This window comes from Enhydra lutris, unplaced genomic scaffold, assembly GCF_002288905.1.
Source record: "Enhydra lutris kenyoni isolate GAN:26980312 unplaced genomic scaffold, ASM228890v2 scaffoldscaffold44, whole genome shotgun sequence".
Taxonomy (NCBI): domain Eukaryota; kingdom Metazoa; phylum Chordata; class Mammalia; order Carnivora; family Mustelidae; genus Enhydra; species Enhydra lutris.
Window position 1 is genome coordinate 9,582,988 of NW_019154128.1, and position 27,122 is coordinate 9,610,109.

At 35.8% G+C, this 27,122-nt stretch overlaps 1 protein-coding gene across 2 annotated transcripts in view; it reads right to left on the minus strand.

Moving 5' to 3' along the window:
• Positions 1 to 27,122, minus strand: part of LOC111155912 (eukaryotic translation initiation factor 5B) — an 85,897-nt gene that overhangs the window by 14,067 nt on the left and 44,708 nt on the right. Inside the window, exons 8-14 of one of the 2 annotated variants that reach the window (XM_022516384.1) lie at positions 26,679 to 26,768; positions 24,254 to 24,328; positions 19,265 to 19,551; positions 12,418 to 12,525; positions 12,128 to 12,238; positions 9,636 to 9,703; positions 8,947 to 9,088 (exon numbers count right to left, since the gene is read on the minus strand). In XM_022516384.1, coding sequence (XP_022372092.1) covers positions 8,947 to 9,088; positions 9,636 to 9,703; positions 12,128 to 12,238; positions 12,418 to 12,525; positions 19,265 to 19,551; positions 24,254 to 24,328; positions 26,679 to 26,768 — 881 coding nt within the window. The remainder of the gene's footprint in view (positions 1 to 8,946; positions 9,089 to 9,635; positions 9,704 to 12,127; positions 12,239 to 12,417; positions 12,526 to 19,264; positions 19,552 to 24,253; positions 24,329 to 26,678; positions 26,769 to 27,122) is intronic. The other variant, XM_022516385.1, reaches the window with a different exon arrangement.

Here is a 27,122-nt window from a genome sequence, read left to right on the forward strand (position 1 = left end):
CAAGATAGGGTAGTAGTGGCATAAGGATGGATATATAGGTCAATGGAAGAAGAGATAAATACCAAAAAGTGACATACATATATACACGGCTTACATAATTTTCAACAAAGATTCAAAAATAATTCAGTAGAGAATTTCTGGTCCAACATGGCAAGATGTAGGAAGACACTGAACTCACCACCTCCATGGACACACCAAATTGACACTTATTCACAGAGCAAATGATACTGAAGAAGAACTAAGAGCTGTCTGAACAGCTTCTGCACAAAAAAGACCACGAAGAGAATGGCAAGAGAGAGGAAGACACAAAAAGAACCCCCATCCACAACACTGTGAACTGCTATGTGGAGGGACACTACTGTGTGACTGTGAGCAGATTCGTCTGCCCTGGAGTACAGGAAAAAAGCTGTGGTTCGAAAGGACAACTAGAATGTAAAGGAACCAGTTCTAGAACCCTGCCTAACAATGGATGAACTGCTGAAACTCTCTCCAGGTACTGCCAAGAGAAATGATCAAGTACCACAGTTCTACCCCGACAGCACAAACAGGGGCAAGGTCCAGGCACTCTATCTGGCCTACCACCTCAGTGAGCCCTGAGTCCCTAGCCCACACCAGCCCAAGCCACCCCATCAGGGCAACTCCACTGCGATGCATACCAGGACATGCCTGGCCAGCCCTCACTATGGGTCCAGCTGTCTTGTCAAGGACACACCAACACAAAGCACTCCAGAACACTCCAGGCCCTCATCACTTCGCCTCCAGACAACTTGCCAGGGCATCTCTGGTGTAAAACACGTCAGAACCTCCCAACCCACACCGGCTTAGACTCCAGACAACTTGCCAGGGAACCTCCTGGAAAGAGTGCCCCAGGCACCCCCAGCCTACACCCACCTTGGTTCCAGCTGCCCTGCCAGGACACCCTTGCCCACAACTGCCTTGGCTTCAGGTACCACCAGGGTGCCCCTACATGGAGAGCCCCAGGACCCCTAGCTTGCATCCACTTCAGGTTTAGCTGTACCCCAGGGAGCCTTCAGTATAGGACTGCCCCAGCCTGTGTTCACTCAGTTTCAGCACTCCTATCAGAGTGCTCTCTGTAAGCAGAGTCCCCAAGTCCCCTAGCTTATACCCATTTTAGCTCTAGCTGTGATGCTAGGGTGCCCTCTGCAAAGACAGCCCTGGGACTCCCTGGCTTTCACCCATTTCACCTCCAGCTGTGCTGCCCTCTGGGTGGAGAGCCCCAGGAACATCCACCTTGAACCCAGTTCAGTTCTGATTATCATACCAGGGTGGCCCCAGAGTGGAGTGTGCCAGGACCTAAGGCCCACAATCACCACAGCTCCAATCAGCCACCCAAACTCACTAAGCACATTCTACACAGGAACCCATATACAACATCACTCCCCTCTAGTTAAGGAGAAATAGCTGTTCCACCTAATTTAATCAAAGAAACAAGAGAAAGAAATCAAAATGAAATGACAAAAGAATATACTCCAAACAAAAGAACAAGACAGAAACCTCAGAAAAAGAATTAAATGAAATGGAGATAAGCAATATGCCTGATAAAGAGTTCAAATAACGGTAATGAAGATGCTCAATGGACTGAGAGAACCATTAATGAACTCAGGGAGAACTTCAAAAAAGACATAGAAAATAGGGGTGCCTGGATGGCTCAGGCATTAGGTGCCTCCCTTCAGCTCAGGTCGTGGTCCCAGAGTCCTGGAATCGAGCCCCGCATTGGGCTCCCTGCTCTGCGGGGAGTCTGCTTCTCCCTCTCCTTCTTCTGCTGCTTGTGTTCCCTCCCTCTCTGTAAATCTTAATTTAAAAAAAAAAAAAAAAAAAAAAGACATAGAATATATAAGAAAGAACCAATCAGAGCTGAAGAATATAGTAACTGGAAGGAAAAATACACTAGAGGGAACCAACAGACTTAAGGATGCATAAGAAGGATCAGTGATCAAGAAAACAGGGAAATGGAACGCACCAAAGCTGAACAGAAAAAAAAAAGAAAAGAAAAATAATTTTAAAATGAGGATAGATTAAGGGATCTCTTAGATAACATTAAGCAAATAAACATTCTCTTTATAGCTGTCCCATAAGGAGAAAACAGAGAGAAAAAGGGGCAGAAAACTTATTTCAGGAAGTAATCGCTGAAAACTTCCTTAGCCCTAAGGACACAGACATCCAGGTTCAGGAAGCACATAAAGTTCCAGACAAGATGAACCTAAGGAGGTCCATATCATGAAACACAGCTAAAATATCAAAGATGAAAGATAAAGAAGGAATTTTAAACATAGGAAAAGCAGCAACTAGTTATATGCAAAGGAAACCTTTTAAGGCTACTATCAGTTGATTTTTCAGTGGAAATGTGCAGGTCACAAAAGACTGGGAAAAAACTACACCAAAAACATTATATCAAGCAAGTTTATTCAGAATTGAAGGACAGAGCAAGAGTTTCCCAGACAAACAAAAGTTAAAGGAGTTCACCACTTAAACCAGCCTTACAAGAAATACCAGAGAAAACTTCTGTAGTGAAAAAGAAAAGGCCACAATAGAACAAAATTATGAAAGGAAAAGACTCACAAAAAGATGCAAAATACAACAACATATATTTAAAATGTGGAGGAGGTAAATAAATAAAAAGTTCTTTCAGACTATGTTCAAACCTGAGTGACCACTAAATTATTATACACTGCTATATACTTTGGATGTCACAAGTGAACCTCACGGTAACCACAAATGAAAACTGCAACAGATACACAGAAGAAATCCAATCATGGCACTAAAGAAAACCATTAATTACAAAAAAGAGAGCAAGAGAAGAAGGAAGGAAAAGAGAACTACAAGAACAAACAGAAAGCAATTGATAAAATGGCAATAAGTACACACCTATTAATAACTATTTTAAATGTAAATGGTCTGAATGCTCCATTCAAAAAATAAAGCGTGAGCGAATGGTTAAGAAAATAGAACCCCTTTTATATGCTGCCTACAAGAAACCCACTTCAGCTTTAAAAACACATAAAATGAAAGAGAGGGATAGCAAAAGCCATTCAATGCGAACAGAAGTGGAGAGGAAAAAAAAATGCCAGGCAGCAATGCTTATATCAGACAAAAGAGACTTTAAAACAAAGACTATTACAAAAGACAAAGAAAAGCACTCATAATAATAAAGAAACGAAACCAACAAGAAGATCCACAACTGTATTTATGTACCTAAAGTTGGAGCCCCTAAAGACAAAGAATTATTAACAAACATAAAGAGAGGGGTGCCTGGATGGCTCAGTTGGTTAAGCAGCTCAGGTAATAAATCCGAGGGTCCTGGGATCCAGCCCTGCATTGGGCTCCCTGCTCAGAGGAGAACCTGCTTCTCCCTCTCCCTGCCGCTCTGCCTACTTGTACTCTCTATCTCTGTCAAATACATACATACATACATACATACATGAAAATGTTTTAAAAAAGGGAGAAATTGCAAGTAATACAAGAACAGTAAGAGGCTTTAATACCCCCTTTACCTCTATGGATAGATCATCCAGATACAAAATCAATAAAGAAACAGTGTATTCAAATGACATATCCAACAAAATGGACTTAATTGACATACGGTATCGTCTGTGGAACAACAAAGGAATATATCCTTTTCATGTGCATATGGAACATTTTTCAGGAAAGATCACGCTAGGCCACAGAACAAGTTTCAGTAAACTTAAGATTGAAATCCTATCACTCCTTTCCAACTAAAACAGTATAAAAATATAAATCATTACAAGAGAAAAAACTGGAAAAAAACATGTGAAGGCTAAAAAACATGGTTCTGAACAATCAGAAGGGTCAATGAAGAACTCAAATGAAAATGAAAATACAACAGTCCAAAATCTTTGTGATACAGTGAAAGCAGTAATAAGAGGAAAATTCATAGCAACACAGGCCTATCTCAAGAAAGAAAAATTTCAAATAAACGATGTAATCATAGACATATAGGAACTGGGGAGAAACAACAACAACAACAACAACGACAACAACAAAAGCCCAAAGTTAGTAGAAGGAAAGAAATAACAAACATTAGAGCAGAAATAAATGAAAGAGACAAACAGTAAAGGTGATCAATGAAACCAAGAGCTCATTCTCTGCAAAGAAACAAAATTAATAAACCTTTAGCCAGACTCAGTGAGAAAAAAAGAGGACCCCAAATCAGAAACAGAAATTACCAACACCACAGAAGTAATTGACACAACAGGAATACAAAGACTAGAAGTCTGTTACCAAAAATTATATGCAGGGGCACGTCAGTGGCTCAGTCAGTTAAGCATCTGCCTTCAGATCAGCTCATGCGAGCCCCATGTCAGGCTCTCTGCTTAGGAGAGAATGTCTGCTTCTCCCTCTGTCCCACCTGTTTGTGCACTCTATCTCTTGCTTGCTCTCGCTCTCTCAAATAAATAAAAATTTTTAAAAAATTATATGCCAAAACTTTGACAACTTAGAAGAAATTAATAAATCATCAGAAACATATAATCTTCTAAGAGAGAATCAGGAGGAAACAGAAAAATCCAGAAAGACCAGTTGATTACTAGTAACAAAATTGAACCAATAATCAAAACAGTCCCAACAAACAAATGTCTAGGACTTTTGAAGCCAAATGACTTCACAGGTGAATTCTACCTAATACTTAAAGCATAGTTCATACCTATCCTTCTCAAAGTATTCCAAAAAACAGAAGAGGAAGGAAGATTTTCGAATACATTCTATGATGCCAGTATTACCCAATTCCAAAACAAGACAAAGACACTACAAAAAAAGTAAACTGCAGGCCAATGTCTCTGATTAACACAGATGCAAAAATCCTCAACAAAACATTAGCAAACCAATTTCACCAATACACTGAAAACGATCATTCACCATGATCAAGTGGGATTTATTCCGGGGATGCAAAGATTGTTCAATATCCAGAATCAATCAAGCTGATACAACACCTTAACAAAATGAAGGACAAAAGTCATAAGACCATCTCAATAGATTCAGAACATGCATCTGACAGAAACCAACATCCATTCATGATAAAAACTCAACAAAGTGGGTTTAGAAGGAACATACATACCTCATGTAATAAAGGTCATATATGACAAACCCACAGCTAACATTATTATTCAATGGTGAAAAACTGAGTTTTTCCTCTAAGGCTGAACAGGGCAAGAATGTCCACTCTTGCCACTTTTGTTCAATATAACATGGGAAGTCCCAGCAGTAGCAATCAGACAAGACATAAAAGTCATCCAAATTGATAAGGAAGAGGTAAAACCATCACTGTTAGTGCACGACAGGATAATATATATATAGAAATCCCTAAAGACTTTACCCCAAAATTATTAAAAGGCATGTATTCAGTAAGTTGGAGGATACAAAATAAATATACAAAAATCTTTTGCATTTCTATACACTAGTAAGTTAAGAGAAAGGCAAGTTAAGAAAACCATCCCATTTTCCAGTTCTACCAAATAGAATAAAATACCTAGAAACAAATTTAATCCAAAAGGTGAAAAACCTGTATTCTGAAAACTCTAAAACAATGATAAATGGAAGATGACACAAACAAATGGAAAGAGGTAACACACTCATGGATTGGAAGAATACTGTGAAGAAGTCCATTCTACCCAAAGCAATTTACAGATTTAGTACAATCCCTATCAAAATACCAATAGCAATTTTCACAAAACTACAACAAATCATCCTAATATTTGTACAGGACCAGAAAAGACCCCAAATAGCTAAAGCATTCTTGAGAAAAAGAACAAAGCTGGAATTACCACAATTCGAGATTTCAAGCTGTAATACAAAACTATAGTAATGAAAACAGACACAATTCAATAGAACAGAACAGAGAGGCCAGAAATAAACCAACGCTTATACAGTCAATCTATTACAAATGTGAAAGAAATATACAATGGAGAAAACACAGTCTCTTCAATAAATGGTGCTGGGAAACATTGACAGCTATATGTAAAAGAATAAAACCAAACCACTTTCTAAAACCATACACAAAATAAACTCAAAATTCATTAAAGACTTAAATGTAAGCCCTGAGACCATAAAACTCCTAGAAGAGAACACAGGCAGTAATTTCTGACATTGGCTGTGGCAACAATTTTCTCTGTAGGTCCCCTAAGGCAAGGGAAACAGAAATAAACTATTAGGACTACACCAAAATAAAAACCTTTTGTAAAGTGAGGGAAACCATCAACAAAACAAAAATGCAACTTACTGAATGAGAGAAGATATTTGCAAAGGCTATATCCAATAAAGAATTAATATCAAACATATATAAAGAACATACAAGATACAACATGCCAAAAGACAAATAATCCAAATAAAACAAATGGCAGAGAACCTAAATAGACATTTTTCCAAAGAAGACATACAGATGGCCAACAGACACATGAAAAGGTGCTCAATTTCACTAATCATCAGGGAAACAAAACACAATGAAATATCACCTTATGACAGAGTCAGAGTAGTTAGTATCAAAAAGACAATAAATAACAAGTGTTGCTGAGGATGTGTAGAAAAGGGAACCCTTATGTAAATGTAAATTGGTGCAACCAATCAATGTGGAAAACAGTATGGAGATTCCTCAAAAAACTAAAAATAGAATACCATTATGATCCAGTAATCCCACTACTGGGTATTTACCTAAAGGGAACAAAAACACTAACTTAAAGAGACAGATACGCACCTATGTTTCCTGCTTCATTATTTAAAATAGTCAAGATATGAAAGCAACCTAAGTGATCACTGACAGTTAAATGGATAAAGATGTGGTGTGTGTACACACACACACACACACACACACACACACTCACACTCTCTCTCTGGAGTATTAGTCATAAAAATGAATGAGATTAGGGCGCCAGGGTGGCTCAGTGGGTTAAGCCTCTGCCTTTGGCTCGGGTCATGGTCTCAGGGTCCTGGGATCGAGCCCCGCATTGGGCTCTCTGCTGGGCAGGGAGCCTGCTTCCTCCTCTATCTCTGCCTGTCTCTGCCTACTTGTAATCTCTGTCAAATAAATAAATAAAAATTAAAACAAAAACAAAAACAAAAAACCAAATGAAATCTTGTCATTTACAACATGGACAGACCCAGAGAATATTATGCAAAGTGAAATAAGCCTGACAGAGACAAATACTATATGATTTCACTAGTCTGTGGAATCTAAAAAGAAAAAACCACAATAAAGCAAACACAAGCAAACAAGTAGAAACAGACCCATAAACAGAACAAAGTGGTGGTTATCAGAGGCAGGGCAGTAGCCAGGCGGGGGTTGGGGGGCACGGATGAAATGGGTGGAGTAGAATGTGTAGGATTCCAGTTATAGAATGTATAAATCATAAGAATACAAGGTACAGCATACTGTAATAGCACTGTGTAGTGACTGATGACAGATACATTAGCACAATATAATGTATACAGTTCAATCACTATGATGTACACCTGAATCTAATCTAACATTGGGTCAACTGTACAGCATTATAAAAAAGAAATCAGGGGCGCCAGGGTGGCTCAGTGGGTTAAAGCCCCTGCCTTTGGCTCAGGTCATGGTCCCAGGGTCCTGGGACTGAGCCCCGCATTGGGCTCTCTGCTCAGCGGGGAGCCTGCTTCCCTTCCTCTCACTCTGCCTGCCTCTCTGCCTACTTGTGATCTCTGTCAAATTATAAAATAAAATCTTCAAAAAAATAAAAATAAGAAAAAATCAATAAATTATAATCTTTTTAGCAACAGGTTTTGAACCAGATTTTCATGTGGAAAAAAGTGAACCCTGATCCTTAACTTATACTATGCACAAAAGTTAACTAAAAATACCACAGATCTAAATACTAACCATCTAGGAACACTGAAAATAATTTTCATAAATGTGGGGTGATTAAAGACTACCAAGAGTGAACATAAGAAACACAAAATGTTAGAAACAATTAACGTATACACTGGACTTCACCAAAATTAGAAATTTCTGCTCTTCAAAACATATCATTAAGAAAATGAAAAAGCAAGTGCTTGACTACAAGAACAAACCCGCAATACACATAACTGACAAAAAACTTCAATCAACAATAAAGAATTCTTAAAATTCAATACTTAAGACAATAACCCAATAAAAAATGAGAAAAGATTTTAAAATAGTTACTTCACAAAGAGAGAGATGGCAAATAAACATATGAAAAAATTTTTGATGCCATTAGTCATCACAGAAATGCAAATTAAACCACAATAATTGAGCATTACACACTTATTACATTATACACTTATTGCAAAGTCTGTAGGTATAACAAACACTGGCAAGACTGTGCAGAATTGAAATCTTATAAAAATATAAAACTATACAAACTCTTTGGGAAAATGTCATTTTCTCTTTAAGTGGAACATATATACACAATGTGACCCAACAGTTTTCTTTCTATATATTTATTCAAAGTAAATCAAAATAAATTTCAACTCAAAGATGTGTGGGAATGTTGACAGCTGCTTTGTTCAGTGTGTAAATGGATGAAGTGTGATACTAATCAGATAATGAAATATCACTCATCAATGAAAAGGAACAACCAATGGTATATGCAACAACATGGATAAATATAAAATAACAAGAGTAATGGAAAATGCCAGAGTCAAAAGATTACGCACTGTATAATTCCATTAATATGAAATTATAAAACAGACAAAACTAGTCTACATGATAGAACAGTGTTTGGGGTTGGAAAAGGGGGTAGGCTTACACAAAAGAACATGAGTGAGCTTTCTGGGAATATGGAGATGGTGGCTGTTATTTGTGTGTATAAATTTGTCAAAATACATTTAACTTAGCATGAGCACATACTGTTATATAACAGTTATACTAGGATAAATCTGTTTAATCACAAAAAATTAAGAAGCAAGTTTCCACATTAATTATTCAGGGGAGCTTACCTTATTGAGTGCAACAATAAAGGGACATTTTTTGGATTTTAGAAGGTTAATAGATTCAATTGTCTGGGGCTCCAAACCATGCATAATATCAACGACTAAAATGGCAATATCACAGAGAGAACTTCCTCTGTTTCTCAGATTACTGTTGAAAAGAGGGAAAAAAATGCATAAATAGAAAACTCGAAATTACTCCTTTAAAGAAAAAAATGCTTCTTTGTAAAACCTAAATGAAAAAAACAAAATGAAGCACATGCATTAAAAATTTAAGTGCCATTAGCCCTTAATTTGCCAAATGCTTATCTGACACAGTGAACTGATATCAGCTGGAATTAGTTAATTCCAGAAGTTACTCCAATATTTCTGCAAATTGTATTGGCCAAGTTTTTTGCACTACAGAATACAGCCAAGAGGCGACAGATAAGTTCCACGTACAATGGGTTTCACAGGAGACAGACCAAGTATGTATTAGGATTTGGTTTTTAAAAGAAGAAAATATCTCTATAAAAAACAAGTATCCAAATAAATTACTACTTACTCAGTAAGGCACAGATAATGATTGGTAATTACAGGGACTACAGTTCTTAAAATACTACCCCAATGTTGATTAATCAGACTTTCTCACTTACTGAACCTTTAGATTTAATGGTCTAGCAGTTTGTTTGATGCCAAATAATGCAAGTTGCTCTTACCTGAAAGACTCATGCCCAGGAGTATCAATAATAAGCATTCCTGGAATTCGTACATTCTCTCTATCAAACTAGAAAAGGTGGGGAAAAGCAGAGAGCTTAAGGAAGCCAAAACAATGAAAGTTCCTTTATAAAAACAATTATTCAGCCATGAAAACTTAAAAACATCACCACTTCCTTTTCTAAATAAATGGTTTTACAACAGTCAGTGAGTCAACCAGCAAAGCACAATAGTCAATATTTTCATTAATCAAAAGGAGTTTGTAGGAGAAAAAAACGAAACGAGAAAATATTCTTTGTTCAGATCATAAAACCATAGTGTATTCTAATTTTGAGATTATCAATAAGTAACAAATGACATTAGTCGTCTGAGAGTGATTATCTATAAAAAGGTAACATGCAAGAAGAGGTTCTGACTACTTAAAAAATGTATCTAGTCCAACTTTACAGCAATTTTAAACTTTAAAAAATATCCCAAAGTATGTTTTAAAGAAAATTTACTACACCAGCCTAAAATATTAAGGGAAGACTGCCTTATTTAAATATCATAAAAACCTGACTTTCTGAACAAAAGTTCTTTAATGAAATGGAAAAAAAATTAAAACATGCCTAATATGGACATTCTCTTTTACCCTAAATCGTGGCACTGACCAGTAACTCTCACACACAATTTTGTTTACTTGCTTATCCACTTTTTGTCAATCTTCAAGTGATTTTTCAAAATCTTATCTCCTGATCTAGGTCAAAGTGATTCAAATGTAAAACATCTCATATTTGTATTCTGGTGATCTTAAATCAACATTAACTGAGCACCATAATTATTTCCACTTCAATGTCTGGAATACAAACAATTATAATTGTCATATAAAAGCTATCCTGAGAACTTTAATATAGACCTAATAAAAATCATGCTCTTTATTAACTGTGTTCTAACATAACACCAGATTTCAAGTTCTGGCAACTGGTGGAATGAGCTGTTATAAAAATCCCCAATGACTAACACACAGAAATACCAGATAAATTATAAGCAAGATAAATTTTAAACTATGAATTTGAAAAACTGTAATTCAAGAAAACTGTGCTAAAATAAAGATTTTAAATTACATACTGAAATGAAACTGGAAATTTTCCATATAACTAGAAAACTGACCCAGAACAGTCAACCCCAAGATGCAGGAAGGCCACATTACTTATAAAAAGATGAAAACCAGCTTATGATCAGACTTGAAAGGCAGTATTTTATGTGAGAAGAAATGAGAGTAACCTCTAAGATATTTTAAGGAAAGAAAATGTGAACTGAGGAAGCCAACTAACTTTCCAGGGTGAAGGCCACAAAGTAGGTCTGCAAGATTCAAAAACTTGAAGAATATTATTCCCCTTATTCCTTCCTTAGGAATGTACCAGAAAACAAGCTTCATAAAACACAATCTCAACCAGACCCCACCCTCCCTGCAAACTGGAGACAAACTCATAGACCTTTCCTATATACAGAACTAAGACCAAATAAAGAATAAAGGGAAATGCTAGCATATAATTTATGCTGTGTCTGTCAGTTATCAGTTTTGTTACACCTTAGTTCCAAATTTACCTTTTTTACCTGTTCTGTGATAATGGAACTAGGGAATTTTTACAAGGCTCAGTTCCAAGATTAGAGCACAGTACATATAAGATGCGCCTAAAACATCCTGCTATATCAGACACAAGGATGTAACTAAAGACTACTAAAACTAAATCAAAAAGATTCAGGAGTCAATCACTGGATGAAAACGAGACTCTCTCACCACAAGAATAAATCAATTAAAACACAGTAAATATTTTAATCTATGAGTTTATAGGAAACAAAACAAAACCACTCTTTATAAACATGGATAAAGGGTTTGGAATAACAACATTTTGCAACCTCTAACACACTAAAAGGTAGAGATTACTTTAAAAGTTCTGCCTGAGTAGAAGACTGTTTCGATTCAAAAGGGATCTAACAGAGGTCTTCTGAGGTAAGGGCCAAGGTTCTATCTCCTAACATATGTGACACAAGAGTGTTTGCTTTATAATGATTCATTAAGCTTTACCTTAACCTTATGTGATTTTCTTTATTTATTTTGAATAAATTGAGTATGTCCAAAGTAGAAAATATTAGGGAGATAATGAAAATACAATCAATGTGATAGAAGAAGAGGGTCAGGGAGTAAACAGTTTTTCAACATGGAAATCTATAGGAAAAGTGTTAAAACATGCAGGGGAACAATATACTCTAATTTCTAAATAGCAACTGCCTTGTGGAGCAAGAGGAAAGGAAATGAAAAATGAGGGCTCCTATAACATCTAATGTTTTCTTTAAAAAAAAAAAAATCTTAAGTAAAATAGAACAAAGTGGCACAAGTGTTAATTATGAATAGTGAGCATATGAATCTTTATACTATTTTTTTCTGTATCTGAAATAATTTATACCTTAATTTTTGTTAGAGATTAAAACACACCAAATACACTGTACTTACATTTTTAATCATCTTAGTCTGTTCATTAATAGCTTCCAGAGGAACATTGGTGGCCCCAATTTGTTGCGTAATGCCACCTGCTTCACCATCTTGTACATGTGTGTGACGAAGCTGGGATGAGACAGCAGATTCAGATTTGTATTTTGAAATATAAAAAGAAGCAAAGCAGTAAGAAAGTAGCAACCTATTTAATGTAACAGAACTGCCTATCTGTGCTATGGTTTCTATTAGCTTTTTATAAGGTATTATTCACTTAAATAGTTATATCAATACTAATGGTATTTTCTTACTTTATCTAGAATTTTTGTCTTCCCTGTGTCCACATGTCCAAGTACACAAATAACAGGAGCTCTCAGCTTTTCTGTATTTACATTTTTACTATGTTCAAGGCGCCGTTTCTAGAAATTAAAAAAATAACAAAATTATTTCAACCCTTATCATTATTGTTCTCTAAATTATGTTGCAAGAGAATGCCACAACCTTCATCCAAGTTCTTTGTTGATTTAACTACATGTAATTGCATTTTACCACATAACCTTTACAATCTAATTCCAATTATAGTACCTCTGGACAAAGAGAAACCTGTTAAAATGAATTTCAGGACAACGCTGTTAAATAGGAGTAAAAATAGCGTGAAGTTTTTGGCTTCAACTTTCTGAACACTTTTGTACACTGCTTATTTAATAGAATATAAGAAAATGATCTTGTATTCCATTCAGGGCATATACAGTACACCCTCTAGCTTATGAGGGGTGTTTGTATAAAAGGAGATATACTCTTGCAATCAAACAATTTCATTAAAACTTCAAAACTACAAAATATTTTAACAATTTATTTTTAAGCTTTATCTGGTGTACAAATACTATAAAACCTTTCAACTGAGAGATGGTTTACTTAATCCCCAGCCTAAGATGTCTAATGACATTTCCTACCTTCTTAAGATACCACTCATTAGGCATGAGAAGCATCTCCTTGCATCACAATGCACTTCTCTTACAGCATTTACCTAGAAACTTCAGCTTTCTAAGAACCAAACAAAAGTACACATGCCAGCAGCTCTTTGAAATGCTAACATTTCAAGTATAGTAAAGCTGGCATTCAAATGAGATAAGACTTCCATCAAAATTCTGAAGTAATTTACAAAATATCTTCCATCTAAAAACCATTTTTGTAAAAAATTCTTTACTTTCATTTCTACCACTGGACACTGGATATTTCTATAGAAAATAGAATGAAAAAACATTTTGGAGTGTTACAATTCAGATGGGAGTGTTTACTAACAAGGAGTAGTACACAAGAGCTTTATACTCTGTGACTCAAATGCAAACGTCATGACCTTAGTTAGGATTTGATATGGTTGAAAATTGTCTTTTTCTCCCATACTTGTTGTATCATTAAAATTTTCTGGCGGGCAATGCAGTAGACTTTAACTCAGAAATTCTACCTGTAAGTATTTGTCTTGAAACAATGACACAAGCATAGAGAAATATATGTATACAACAGTGTTTGTTCATTGCAGTATTATCTGTATTGGCAAAAATTAGTAACCACTTAATCATCTGTAGCTGGGGATTTCGAATGAGTATTTCCTCAATCCCAGGGCTGAAAACTATCTGGTTGCGTAGACTCGCTTAGAGACCCCTATCCACAATGGAGATCATTACCCAGGACGTCTGGTATGGATTTTAGAAAATTATATTTAGCAAGGTTTTGGAACCATGAAATTTGTTAGGGACTTACCTCTCCTAAATTCATATACTGAATCCCTAACTCCCAATGGGACTGTTATTTGGAGATAGAGCCTTTAAAAAGGAGGTAATTAAAGTTAAATGGGTAGAGCCCTAATCCAATAGGACAGATGCCCTTACAATATGAGGAATAAGTAAAATCTTTCTCTGGGCATGCACAGAGTAAAGGCTACATGAAGACTCAGTGAGAAGGCAGTCATCTGCAAACCAAGAAGAGAGTTCTCACCAGGAAACACCCTGCTGACGCTTTTATCTTGAACTTTTAGCCTCAAGAGCTATCAGAAAATAAATCTCTATTGTTTAAGGCACCCAGACAAGAAGACACAGATCGCCAATATCAGAACCAAAAGAAAAGACACCACTATTAACCATACAGAAAAGGATTATAAAAGGATATCATAAACAACTGTATGTTCACAACTTAGATGAAACACAATAGTTAGAAAGACAAAAATTACAGAAAATGACTCAAGATGAAAAAGAAAATATGGCAAAGAGATAACAATATAACAAGAAATTGAACTAGAAATTTGTAAGTCTTCGAAAGACAAAAGCTTTGTTAGTAAATTTTGCCGAACACTTAAAACAGGAAAACAGTCAAAAACAATCTTTCATAAACTCTTGCAGAAAAAAGGAAGAAGGAACACTTTGTGACTAATTCCAGGAAGCTAATTTTAAACGGACACCAAAGCCAGACAAACAAATCCTAAGAGAAGAAAAGTTACTGATCAATATACCTCATGGGTATAGATCACAAAAACCTCAACAAAATATTACAAAGCAAATCTAGTAACCTATAAAGAAGATTATACGAGGATCAAGTGGGATTTATTCTAGGAATGCAAGGTTGGGCTTAACATCTGAATACCAATATAACACATCATATATTAGTATAAAAAAGAAAAAAGAATCTCTACACATAGAAAAGGCACATTTCCATTTATGATAGGAACTCTGAACAAATCAGGAAAAGAAGGGAAGATCCTCAGACTAAAAAAGGGCACTACTATTAACACCATAGTTAATGGTGAAAATCTGAATGCTATCCCCCTCAAAGACTGAAAACAAGACAAGCATGTCTGCTCTTACCACTTCTACTCCGTAATGTACTGTTCTAACAGGGCAAAAAAAAAAAAAAAAGGAAATAAGCAGCAATGAGACTGGAAAGTAAGAATTATAACTGTCTTTGATAGAGAACATGACACACTGATTATAGGAAATTCTAAGGAATCCATAAAAAATTATTAGAATAAATATTTCAATAAAGTTACAGGTCATGAGATCTATAAAACTCAACTGTATTTCTTTATACTAGAAACGAAAAAAATTTTAAAAATTGTGAACCCATTTTCAACAGTATAAAAAACAATAAAATACCTAATAATAAATTTAACAAAAGAATTACATATCTTAAACTGTGAAAACTATAAGACACTACTAGAAGAAACTGTAAAAGATCCAAATGAATGGAGAATCAGCCTATTTCCAGAGACTGCAAGAATCAATATTATTAAAATAGAGAATTCTCCTTAAAATTGATCTATAGATTCAACACAATCTCCATCTAGATCTGAGCAAGCTTTTTGCAGAAACTTTCAAGATGACCATAATATTTATATGGAAAAGCAAGTGACCTGGAATAGCCAACACAAACTTGAAAAGGAATAACAACATTGTAGGACTTCTATTTCCCTACCTCAAAACCTACTATTAAAGCTATAATAATCAATAAATAAAATCTTAAAAAAAAAAAAAAAAAAGGGGCGCCTGGGTGGCTCAGTGGGTTAAGCCGCTGCCTTCGGCTCAGGTCATGATCTCAGGGTCCTGGGATCGAGTCCCGCATCGGGCTCTCTGCTCAGCAGGGAGCCTGCTGCCCTCTCTCTCCCTTTCTCTCCCGGCTTCTCTGTCTACTTGTGATCTCTCTCTGTAAAAAAAAAAAAAAAAATTTTAAAAAAAAAAAAAAAAGCTATAATAATCAAGACAGTGTGGTACTGGCATAAGAGCAGATAATACAGATGACGAAACAGAACCGAAAGTCCAAAACTAAATACTCATATTTCTGAGAATGACTGTAACTGAAAACACAACACAAGTATTAGGATGCGGAGAAACTACCAGAACCCTCAACTGGTAGGAATCTATAATTGTAGTCACTCTGGAAAATAGTTTAGCAGTTTCTGAAAAAGTTAAACACAAATTTACCGTATGATCCAGCAATCTCACTCTTAGGAATATATAAAAAAAAAAAAAAAAGAAAACACATTTCCATACAAAGGCTTATATGCAAATGTATATAGTAGTACCATCTGTAATAGCCCCAAACTGGAAACAACTCAAACGTCCTCTAGTGAATAGATAACAAAATACAGTATACTTATACAACACTATCTGGCAATAAAAAGGAACGAAATTCTGATAAAGTCACCACACAAATAAACAGTAAGTGAAATAAGCTAAACATAAAAGAACAAATATTATATGTTTGAAATTTAGAGCAGTCCCCTCCTTATGCAGGGGTGATAAATTCCAATCTCCTTAGTGGATGCCTGAAACCAATATTTATGCTTTCTCCTACATGTAGCTAAGATACAGTTAAATTTAGGGGTGCCTGGGTGGTTCAGTCAGTTAAGTGTCCGACTCTTGATTTCAGCTCAGGTCATGATCTCAGGATTTTGAGAAGCCCTGCATTGGGCTCTGTGCTGTGCATGGAACCTGCTCTTTTTTTTTTTTTCTTTTTAAAGATTTTATTTATTTATTTGACAGACACAGCGAGAGAGGAACACAAGCAGGGGGAGTGGGAGAGGGAGAAACAGGCTTCCCACCGGGCAGGGAGCCGGATGCAGGGCTCGATCCTAGGACTCTGGGATCATGACCTGAGCAAAAGGCAGATGCTTAACAATTCAGCCACCCAGGCACCCCAAGCATGGAACCTGCTTAAGACTCTCAATCTCCCTCTGCCCCACCCTCCTAAAAAAAAATTAAACTGATAAATCAGGCGCACTGAAAGATTAACAATACCCAGTAATAAAATTAAACAATGTTAAGACTATAATGCAAAAAAGTTGTGAATGTGATCTCAAAGTATCTTATTTTACTGTACTCACCCTTCTTTGTGATGATGTAAGATTATAAAATGCCTACGTAATGAGATGAAGTTAGGTGAATAGTGTAGTGTTAGGCTACTACTGACCTTCTGTTAGGCTACTACTGACATTCTGACAATACAAGAGAAGAAGGATCACCTGCTTCCAGACTGCAGTTGACCACAGGTAACTGAAACCATGGAAAGCAGAACTGTGGATGGTGGGACTAGGAGGGTGGGGGGGACTGCTATATATGTGGGCCTAGAAATAGGAAACAACTGCAAATTGTTACAAGAAATCTTTTTGGGGTGATGAAAATAAAGTTGAGTTGTGATAATGGACGCACAACTCTACAAATTTACAAAATGTCACTGAACTGACTGGATCAATTCTTTAGTATATAAATCATATCCCAAAAAGCTGCTTAAAAATTTGCTGGATGTAGAGGTCCAAAGCATACTGTTATGTGAAAAAAAAGGAATATACTGGGAAGCATGGGTGGTTCAGTCAGCTGAGCATCTGCCTTTAGCTCAGGTCATGATGCCATGGTCCTGGGATCGAGTCCCACACTGGGCTCCTTAACAGGGAGCTTGCTTCTCCCTCTGCCTGCTGCTTCCCCTGCTTGTACCCTCCACCTCTCTATGACAAATAAATAAATCCTTAAAAAAAAAACAAAAAACATATATGTGTATGTGTATATATATATATATATGTATATATATATATACACACACAAAATATATTATCTGTTTTAATTAAACATTTTTAAAAACTTGAAGCTGGGGCGCGCATGGGTGGCTCAGTGGGTTGGGCCGCTGCCTTTGGCTCAGGTGGTGGTCTCCAGGTCCTGGGACTGAGCCCCGCATTGGGCTCTCTGCTCGGCAGGGAGACTACTTCCCCCTCTCTCTCTGCCTGCCTCTCTGCCTACTTGTGATCTCTCTCAAATAAATAAATAATAAAATCTTAAAAAAACAAAACAAAACAAAACTTGAAGCTCATGTACAGAACTATGCACAAGCCTGGGAAGTGAAATAATGGGGAAACTTCTTTCTGCTTTATACCCATTGTCTTTAAATCATCAAACACATTACAAACTGTCTCTCACACACTGGTACAGAGCAAGGGAGTTGGCCAGAGTAGGTGCTGTGGGAAGCAGCAGTTACAATGGGGAAGAAGGGAGGAGAATGCCACTGGTATTTAGTGGGTGGAGGGCAGGGATACTGCTTACCATCCTAAATGAAGACGACTGTCCCCCACAACAAAATTATACAGCCTAAAGATGTCAACACTGGCAGGGGTGAGAAATCCCAACTTACAACAACAGACTTTCTTAGTCCTTTAGAAATTCAGAAAATGTATCCCTTTAATAGACTTTACAGAAGGGTGAGGCAACCACTAATACATAGGTTATAAAAAAAAAAAAAAAAGAAAAAGAAAAAACTGAAAAATCAGAAGTACAAATGAAAATAACTTTAAAAAAGGAAAGCTAAAATTGTTTTTAGCTTTAAAATACTTTAACATCCTTAAGCAAACCAGTTTTTAGTATATTATTTATACTACGCTGACATAATTAAAGAAAACTTTCAAGTCTACTACATTAAATAGGAAAAATGTAGTAAGCTCACTAGGTATGTACACTTTGCTAAATCAAAAGATGCCTCATTAACCCATCAAATTTCAATACCTAAAGTCATCAGATGCCTCATAGTGACTAACTTAAAATACACAAGGCAAACACTAGTTTAACTAGTGTTTATGACTACAGGGTATATTTTCAGAATATCTCTGCACACCCTTAAACCATCATTTAAAGAGCACATCAAAATTCGGAGAAAACAAATAGAAACAATGAAGCAGTATACCATTCTGACTTAGGTTAAGGGAGTAAGGTCCTTAGGTTAAGTCAGTGTTAAAGACCCAATGTCCAACCCAAGGTCATGAATATTTTGTCCCGTTTTTTTCCTAAATTTATACCTTCGGTTTCTTATGTCTTTAGCTCTATCTCTGATCTGTTTTAAGATAACTTTTATATATGATTTGGGGTCAGAGACTAAACTCATTTTTTATTAATTTAACTAGCATCATTGGTTGAAAAAGCTTTCCTTTTCCCATTGAATTGCTTTAGCATCTATGACTTATCAGTATATCAGAAATATAAGGATTTTTTGGACTTTTAGTTGTTTCATCATCGGCATTATTTGTTCTTATGCCAGTACCCACATTGTCTTTAGTTCAGAGAACAGTTCTAATGATTCCAGATGAGAAGTGGGGGGCGAAGGAGTAAAGAGAAAGGGAAAAATAAATACCTCAATCCTCCGTTTGGCTTTGTCATAAGCTCTTTCTTCTTTAGTACGATCATCATCAGAGTCAAATTCAGATTCTGAACTCATTTCTTTACTTGGTTTTTTATCTAACATTTTCCCGGCATCCTTTTCATCTGACACCTTTTCATCCTCTTCATCACCTTCACTGCCCTCACTTTCTCCCTCCTCTTCCTCTTCCTCTTCACTCTCATCTTCTTCACTCTCTTCGTCCTCCTCTTCCTCCTCCTCCTCAGGGTTTTCTTTAACTTCTATATGTATCGTGTTTTCTTCTTTCAGGAAAAAGAAATTTGGAAGTTAAAAATGGAGATTTTCATCAACATTGTAAGACCTTAAAGGGAAAATACTACTAAGGGTGCACTAAGTATGGCAGTAACATTATAAAAACATCATGAATGCTAATTATTTTCATAAATGCAAAGTGTTGGTCACATATTTGCTACAATGAAGATTGTCATTTAACAGTAAAAACTTAATATGTGACTGAACCACTTACTGAACTGTAAGGCAGAACAAAAACTAAGGGAGGGGAACACAACACATAGAATTTCTTTCTGTTGGGGTCATTTGCCAATTCTGCACTTGATCTTAGCCCAAAGACTGAGAAGCAATGGTCATTTGCTGTTTCTGAAGAAGGCATCTAAAAGGCTAAGCAGTGTTTAGGAGTCTAGGCACTGGGTCTATTAAAACGAGTCAAGGGGTTAAGGTGGATAGACATTGCGTAATACTGTTATTGTGGAATAAAGTCCCAAAGAACTGAACACTAGCAATTAGAATGAATAGGAAATAAACAGGACCTCCCCATTATTGGTCAATCACCTCCAAATTCTATCAATTCTAAATCTAGAATAAAATGATTCCATATTGTTGGTTCATTCAGATTCCTGGTGGATATACACATAAATTCTCTCTGGAGAAAGAAAACACCATCCCTGATGTCAAATTATTCCAAAAGTTTTACAAGTATAATATCCAGCACAATATATGAAAATAACAAGCCATGTAAAAAAACAATGCACATGATGGAAGCCAGCAAGCCCCCAAGCTAAGGGATGCCTGGCTGGCTCAGTCAGTTGAGCATCCAACAGTTGGTTTTTGCTCAGGTTATGATCTCAGGGTCATGAGATCGAGCTCCAAGTTGGGCTCTGTGCTCTGGTGGAGTCTGCTTGAGATTCTCTCTCTGCACCTCCCCCCTTACACTCTCTAAAATAAATAAATAAATCTATTTAAAAAGTTGAAAAATGACTATGTTTCTAACATCTAGGGAGCAAAAGATTTAAAAAAGTTTATAAAGTAAAAACTTACAAAAAAACCAGTTAAACAGAGAATCTAAAACTAGAAAATACTGGAGACAAAACTAAGAATCCAAAAGATGGGATGGGCTTAACAGGCAAGTAGAAACAGCTGAAGAGAAAATTGGTGAACCAGAAGACAGATCAGAAAAACAATCTAGAATGGGCCATGGAGACTCAATTAGGCAGAAAACGTGAAAAAACATGCTACACTGATATAATAAGAAGGCATATCATAGACGCAACTAGAATCCCTGAGGTGAAATAACAGCTCATAACACCGTAAACTGATAAAAATATAAAATCATACATTGATAAAGCTCTATAGGCCGAATGAACAACAACAACAACAATAAGCTCAACCCTGGCGACATCATTACTGCTGAAAACCAAAGACACATGAAAACTTTAGGTTGATATCTGACTTCTCAACAGAAACAATGAAAGCTAACACAAGGGAATAATATCTTCAAAATGTTAAAAAGAATTTCAACAAAGAATTATTCACTCAGTAAATATAACCTTCAAGAATAAAGAGATAAAGGTATTTTTAGAAAAGCAAAAATGGAATGCCTCACTAACAGATTCATACTAAAGGAAATTCTAAAAGGTATTCTTCAGGCAAGAAGAAATGATCTCAAATGGAAGATCAGAGATGCAGAGTGAAATGAATTACAACAAAGAGCTGACAGTATGAGTAAACTTAAGCTATGATGGGATATTAGAACGGGAATTAATATAAATGGGAATAATGAACTGAGAACTGGATAAATTTGTTCATGTATTCTATGGTCTTTGCAGTCTGGAACGAGTGTAACATTAGACAGTGATAGTTCAAAGACCTATTTTTAAAGTCTCTAGAGTAATTTAAAAAAAATAAGTGAAAAAGTATATAACTTCCAAGCTCATGGAAGGAGGAAAATATGGAATTAAAAAAAATAAATAAATAAGGGGTGCCTGAGTGGCTCAGTCAGTTACAGCTCAGGTCACGATCCCAGGGTCCTGGGATCAAGCCCTGCATTGGACTCCCTTGCTCAGTGGGAACCCTGCTTCTCCTTCTTCCTCTGCTGTTCCTCCTGCTTGTGCTTTCTCTTGCTCTCTCCCCCATCAAATAATAAAATTTTAAACAAAACAACAATCCCAAACATAGTAAAAAAGTACAAAAAAGAAACAGAACCAGTAAGGACTAAATAAGATAACAAATACTCTTCATTAATTACATAAAGGGTTATATGTATTGAGCTAAGTCGTCTAGGTAAAATATAAAGATTGACAAACTGGATTTAAAAATCTCAAGTAGGGGGCACCTGGGTGGCTAGGACAGTTAAGCATCTGCCTTTGGCTCAGGTCACGATCCCAAGATTCTAGGATTGAGTCTCATATCTGGCTCCCTGCTTTATGGAGCGCCTGCTTCTCCCTCTCCCTTTGCCTGTGCTTTCTCTGTGTCAAATAATACATAAAATCTTAAAAAAAATTTTTTAATTAATAAAAATCCCAATTATGTGCTAATCAAGAAGAGAGTTAAATTAGAAAAAGATCATGTAAATCAAAGCTATGTTGCTATATCAATATTGGATAAAGTATGCTTTAAGGCAAAAAGCAAGTTAGAAATAAATTTAAAAAAATATAAATAAAAAACAGAATAATCAATGAGTCAGTTCATCAAAAAATATGAGAGTGTATTCACCTAATAATACCACACTAAAATATATTAAAAAAAATTAGAACACAGGGAGAAACAGACGATCTATAATCATGGCAGATTTTAACCCACCATTCTCAGTAAGAGAGAAAGGCAATCCAGAAAAAAATCTCAGAATAAAAAAGACTTGAACAAAATAATGAGCAAATGTGATCAAATAGCTTACCCTTGAACAACAGAGGGATTAGGGATGTCAATGCCCCCATGCAGTCAGAAATCCATGTATAACTTTTGACTCCTCGAAAACTTTACCAACAGCCTACTATACTGACCATAAACCTTGGTAATAACATGAAGAGTTGACTGACCTATGTTTTTTATGTGTATTACATACCATATCTTAGAATAAACTAAACCAGATAAATACAAATGTTATGAAGAAAATCTTAAGGAAAATATACTTACAACACTATATCGAAAAAAAATCCACATGTAAGTAGACTCCTGTAGTTTAAACCCATGTTGTTCAAGGGTTAACTCTACAGAGAACAAGGCACACAACTACTACGGAATATAAATTTCTTCCAATCACATATTAAACACAATAATCAACCATGTGCCGGGTTGTAAATTAAGTCTCAACATATTTCAAAAGAGAGAACCATGTATGTTCTCTGATCTCAATGAAGTAACAAGAAAATAATTAGAAAATCCCACTTTTATAAATTAAGAACTACACTTCTAACAATCAGGCAAAATATGTTAAAATGGAAATTAAAAAAACATCAAAACTTGTGAATTTGGCGGAAGCAGTGCTTAACAAAAAACTTGGTTTTAAAAACATGTGTTCAGTGTTGGAAAGGATGTGGAGAAAAAGGAACCCTCTTGTGCTGCTGTTGGTAATGCAAACTGGTACAGCCACGGTGAAAAACAGTATGGAGGCTCCTCAAAAAATTAAAAATAGAACTATCTTATGATCCAGTAATCGCACTACCAGGTATTTACCCAAAAACTACAAAAACACTAATTCAAAGGATTACATGCACCCCTATGTCTATGGAAGCATTATTCATAATAACCAAGATAAAGAAGCAGCTCAAGTGCCCACTGACATAGGAACGGACAAAGAAGATGCAGTGTATATATACAATGGAGTATTATTCAGCCCTGAAAAAGAATGAAATCTTGTCACTTGCAATGACATGGACAGAGCTAGAGAATATAATGCTAAGGGAAACATGTCAGTCAGAGAAAGACAAATATATTATTTCACTCATATAGAATTTAAGAAACAAAACAAATGAGCAAAGGGCAAGAAAAGAAAAAGAGACAAACTAAGAAACAGACTCTTAACTACAGAGAACAAATTGATGGTTACCAGAGGAGAGAAGAGGTTTGGGGTAAGGCCTGTGGGGGGGGGGGGGGGGGGGCAAGTGTTAAAGAGGTGATGGGAATTAAGGAGTGCACATGTCCCAATGAGCACCAGGTAATATACGGAATTGTTGAATTACTATATCATACACCTGAAACTAATATAACACTGTGTGTTAACTATAATTAAAATGAAAACTTAAAAAGGAAAGTGTATTAGGAAAAAAACCCTGAAAAACCAAATATCCATCTCACCCCCCCAGGAAATTAAAACCAAAGAGAGCAGATTTTTGTAACACAGGACAGAAAGTAATGACAAAGGAAAATTATTTATTCATATTTATTAGGTTCTATTTGCTTGTATTACCTCTGTATTATATTTCAAGTTAAAGTGGTTTTTTTGTAGGCTAGCTTTAATAACCAAACCCCATTTACAATATCACTCTGAAAAAATGTTATTTTAAATCCTAGGTACCCTTGAAAAACCATTTATTCATAAAATGAGGATCCACATGAGGATATTAGAAACCAAGGCAATGGAAAGATCTGAGACTGGTTTTTATTCCCAGAAATGTACATATGGATTTCATAATCAGAAGACTATTTCTTTAAATATATACACCTCTAATAACCATTAGATTTGTCAACCTGTACTTATGAGTTACTCACCTTTTTCTCTCTCTTCATCACTGGCCATAGCTTCCCAATCATCCAATCCAGCATCTTCAGTTTCTTCTTCCTCTTCTATAAATAAAGGTTTTTGTTAAAGACATAGAAATCACCCAGAAATAGGGCTTGCTTTTAGGAAAAATGGAAAATTTTGCTGACATTAAAAAATACTTTAATTATGCAACATAAAATTTCATCATCTTTGTAACTACTTTCTCAACATGGCTACATGTTATAATTTAGTATTACCAAATGCTTCACAGTTTCCTAGAATTTTGAATATACCAAATTAAACTTAAACCAGACTTCATATTTAACATAATTAAAATATTAGAAACTCAGTGAAATGTTATTGGATTTTGAAAAGGGTAGATGATGACTGCATTCAGTTCTTGTAGAAAAATGAAATTTCACAATAGTTCCCCCATCCCCCCAACCTTATCTATAGTGTTGCCTTCTGCATTTTGTCACCCACAGTGAACTGTGGTCTGGAAGCAAATGATCCTCCATTCCTCCTTCTAATGTATGGTCAGAAGGCCAATGGTATTCTAACATTACATCACATGCCTACATCATTCATCTCACTTCATCTAGTCACATGGGCACTTATCATCTCCCACCATCGCAAGAAGAATGAGTATAGTACAGGAAGATATTTTAAAAGAGAGAGACACTACACACACATAACTTATTACAGTATATTGTTCTAAATATTCATTATTACTTACTGCTGTTCATCTTTTGCTGTGCCTAATTTTTAAGTTAAACTCTCTCTCAGCTGTATAGGAGAAAACAGAGTTCAGTACTACCTGCAGTTTCAGGCATTCACTAGGGTTCTCAAAACATATCCCCCACAAATAAGAGAGGATTACTTACTGTATCTTCATTTTGATCTTTCAAACTTGTATGTCATACCTAAGAATTTACTACTTATTTTATTGCTTTAAATTCTACAGATACATACAACTACTACTAAAAATCATAATCATAGGTACAAAGCTACACCTCTATTCCAGTTGAAAATAAGAAAAGAGGGGCGCCTGGGTGGCTCTGTAGGTCAAAGCCTCTGCCTTCGGCTCAGGTCGCGATCTCAGGGTCCTGGGATCGAGCCCCGCGTTGGGCTCTCTGCTCGGCGGGGAGCCTGCTTCCTCCTCTGTCTCTGCCTGCCTCTCTGACTACTTGGGATCTCTACCAAATAAATAAATAAAATCTTTAAAAAATAAAAAAATAAAAGAATATTTGCTGACAATCCAAAAACATCAGAAAGGTATAATTCTGAATATTAAGACTTATTATTAATATTAAGAATATTCTCAACAACTTTTTTTTACTGAAATCCAATAAAGCAAAACTACTCTCAAATCCAAGTGGGACAAGCAGTATTTGCTTCCCTGTAATAATTACTATTTGCCAAGATGTTTGGAACATCTTGAGAAAGAGGAAATGAGTCAGGTACATGTACCCAAAATATCCTTCTAAATTAGCAATTCTTTCTACTGCTACATATGTCACCTAAAATAATGGACTGCCATTAAGCCTATCAACCTCAATTTCTCCAGTGTCACCATGCTAAGCTGAGTTGTGTCAGGTAAATGATCCTTTTATACTAAGAAGACGGGGGAGAAAGAAGGACAGGAACTATCAATGATATTTTTCACCACTGTGGGTCAATCTTGATATTCTCTTAACTATTTATTCCCACTTCAAACTTTAAACAGTAGAGATTCTTCTCGATTTTGTTAACCATACATGTATAGTTAGCCTCTGGCTCGCCTATCAATATCTAGTCTAATGAATTAAAACAATGTTTATCTTAAAAAAAAAAAAAAGCCAAAAACTTTCTTCAACCTCAAAACACATATACACATAATTAATAAAATGAATCCTCTTACTGATTTAGTAAATAGAAGCTGACCTCTAAGGAGGTTTAAAGATGCCAATCTTTATAGTACTCTTAAAAAGTTGTCATTAAAATGCTTCCAAAGAATTAAATAAAGAACTTCAGGTCTTCTTGGCACCACCTAAGATTTCTGACCCACAAATGAAAACATAAAAAAATAAAATTAAAAAACCTTCCATTCTCTCTACATTTTACTGGTACTACTGAAAACTGATTCAAGTCTCACTCCTACAATTTTTTTTTTTTTAAAGCGGAGCCCAGCTTGAAGTTCAAACTCACGGGGGCTCGAACTCATAACCATGAGATCAAGACCTGAGCCATGACCAAGAGTCAGATATTCAAACAAATGAGCCTCCCAGGCACCCCTAAACTTTTTCAAAATGGAAATGGAAAGAAATGGTTTAGAGAAAAGTATGAAGAATACCATCCTGCCAGATATTTGCTTTCCCCAAATTAATGATGATGAAGACAACTTCTGACACATCAGTGCTATTTAATAGGAAGCAATTAGTCAGTGCTACTGGCCTTGTTCAACAGGAGGTGGTGTCTCTTCCTTTTCTGGAACTCCTTGTTCTACAACTTCCACAGCAGCGCTTAATTCTATTGGTTCAGATACTGAAAAGGGGCAGAAACTAAGTTAACAATACTTTTTCAGTGCATAATTTCTGTTGGGATACTGTTAAGAACCGAATAAAAACCAGAAGTACAAACCAAAATTCTTTAGCAAGTTTAGAAAATGTTTAAATATCAGTCATATATTTTACAGGAAACAGTCTGCTCAAGGAATAATGTGAAATCACAAAAGGTTGAGAAGGAAACAAAAATAAGAATGATAGTTAGGAATAGCTGTTTTGGGGAAGATTTAGATTTTTCAAACAAAAGCACTTTTCCATTAACCTGTCATTGAAATCAGTTGAGAATGGTTAACAATAATAAGAAAGTACAGGAAATAAGTTTCAGTATTTGTGG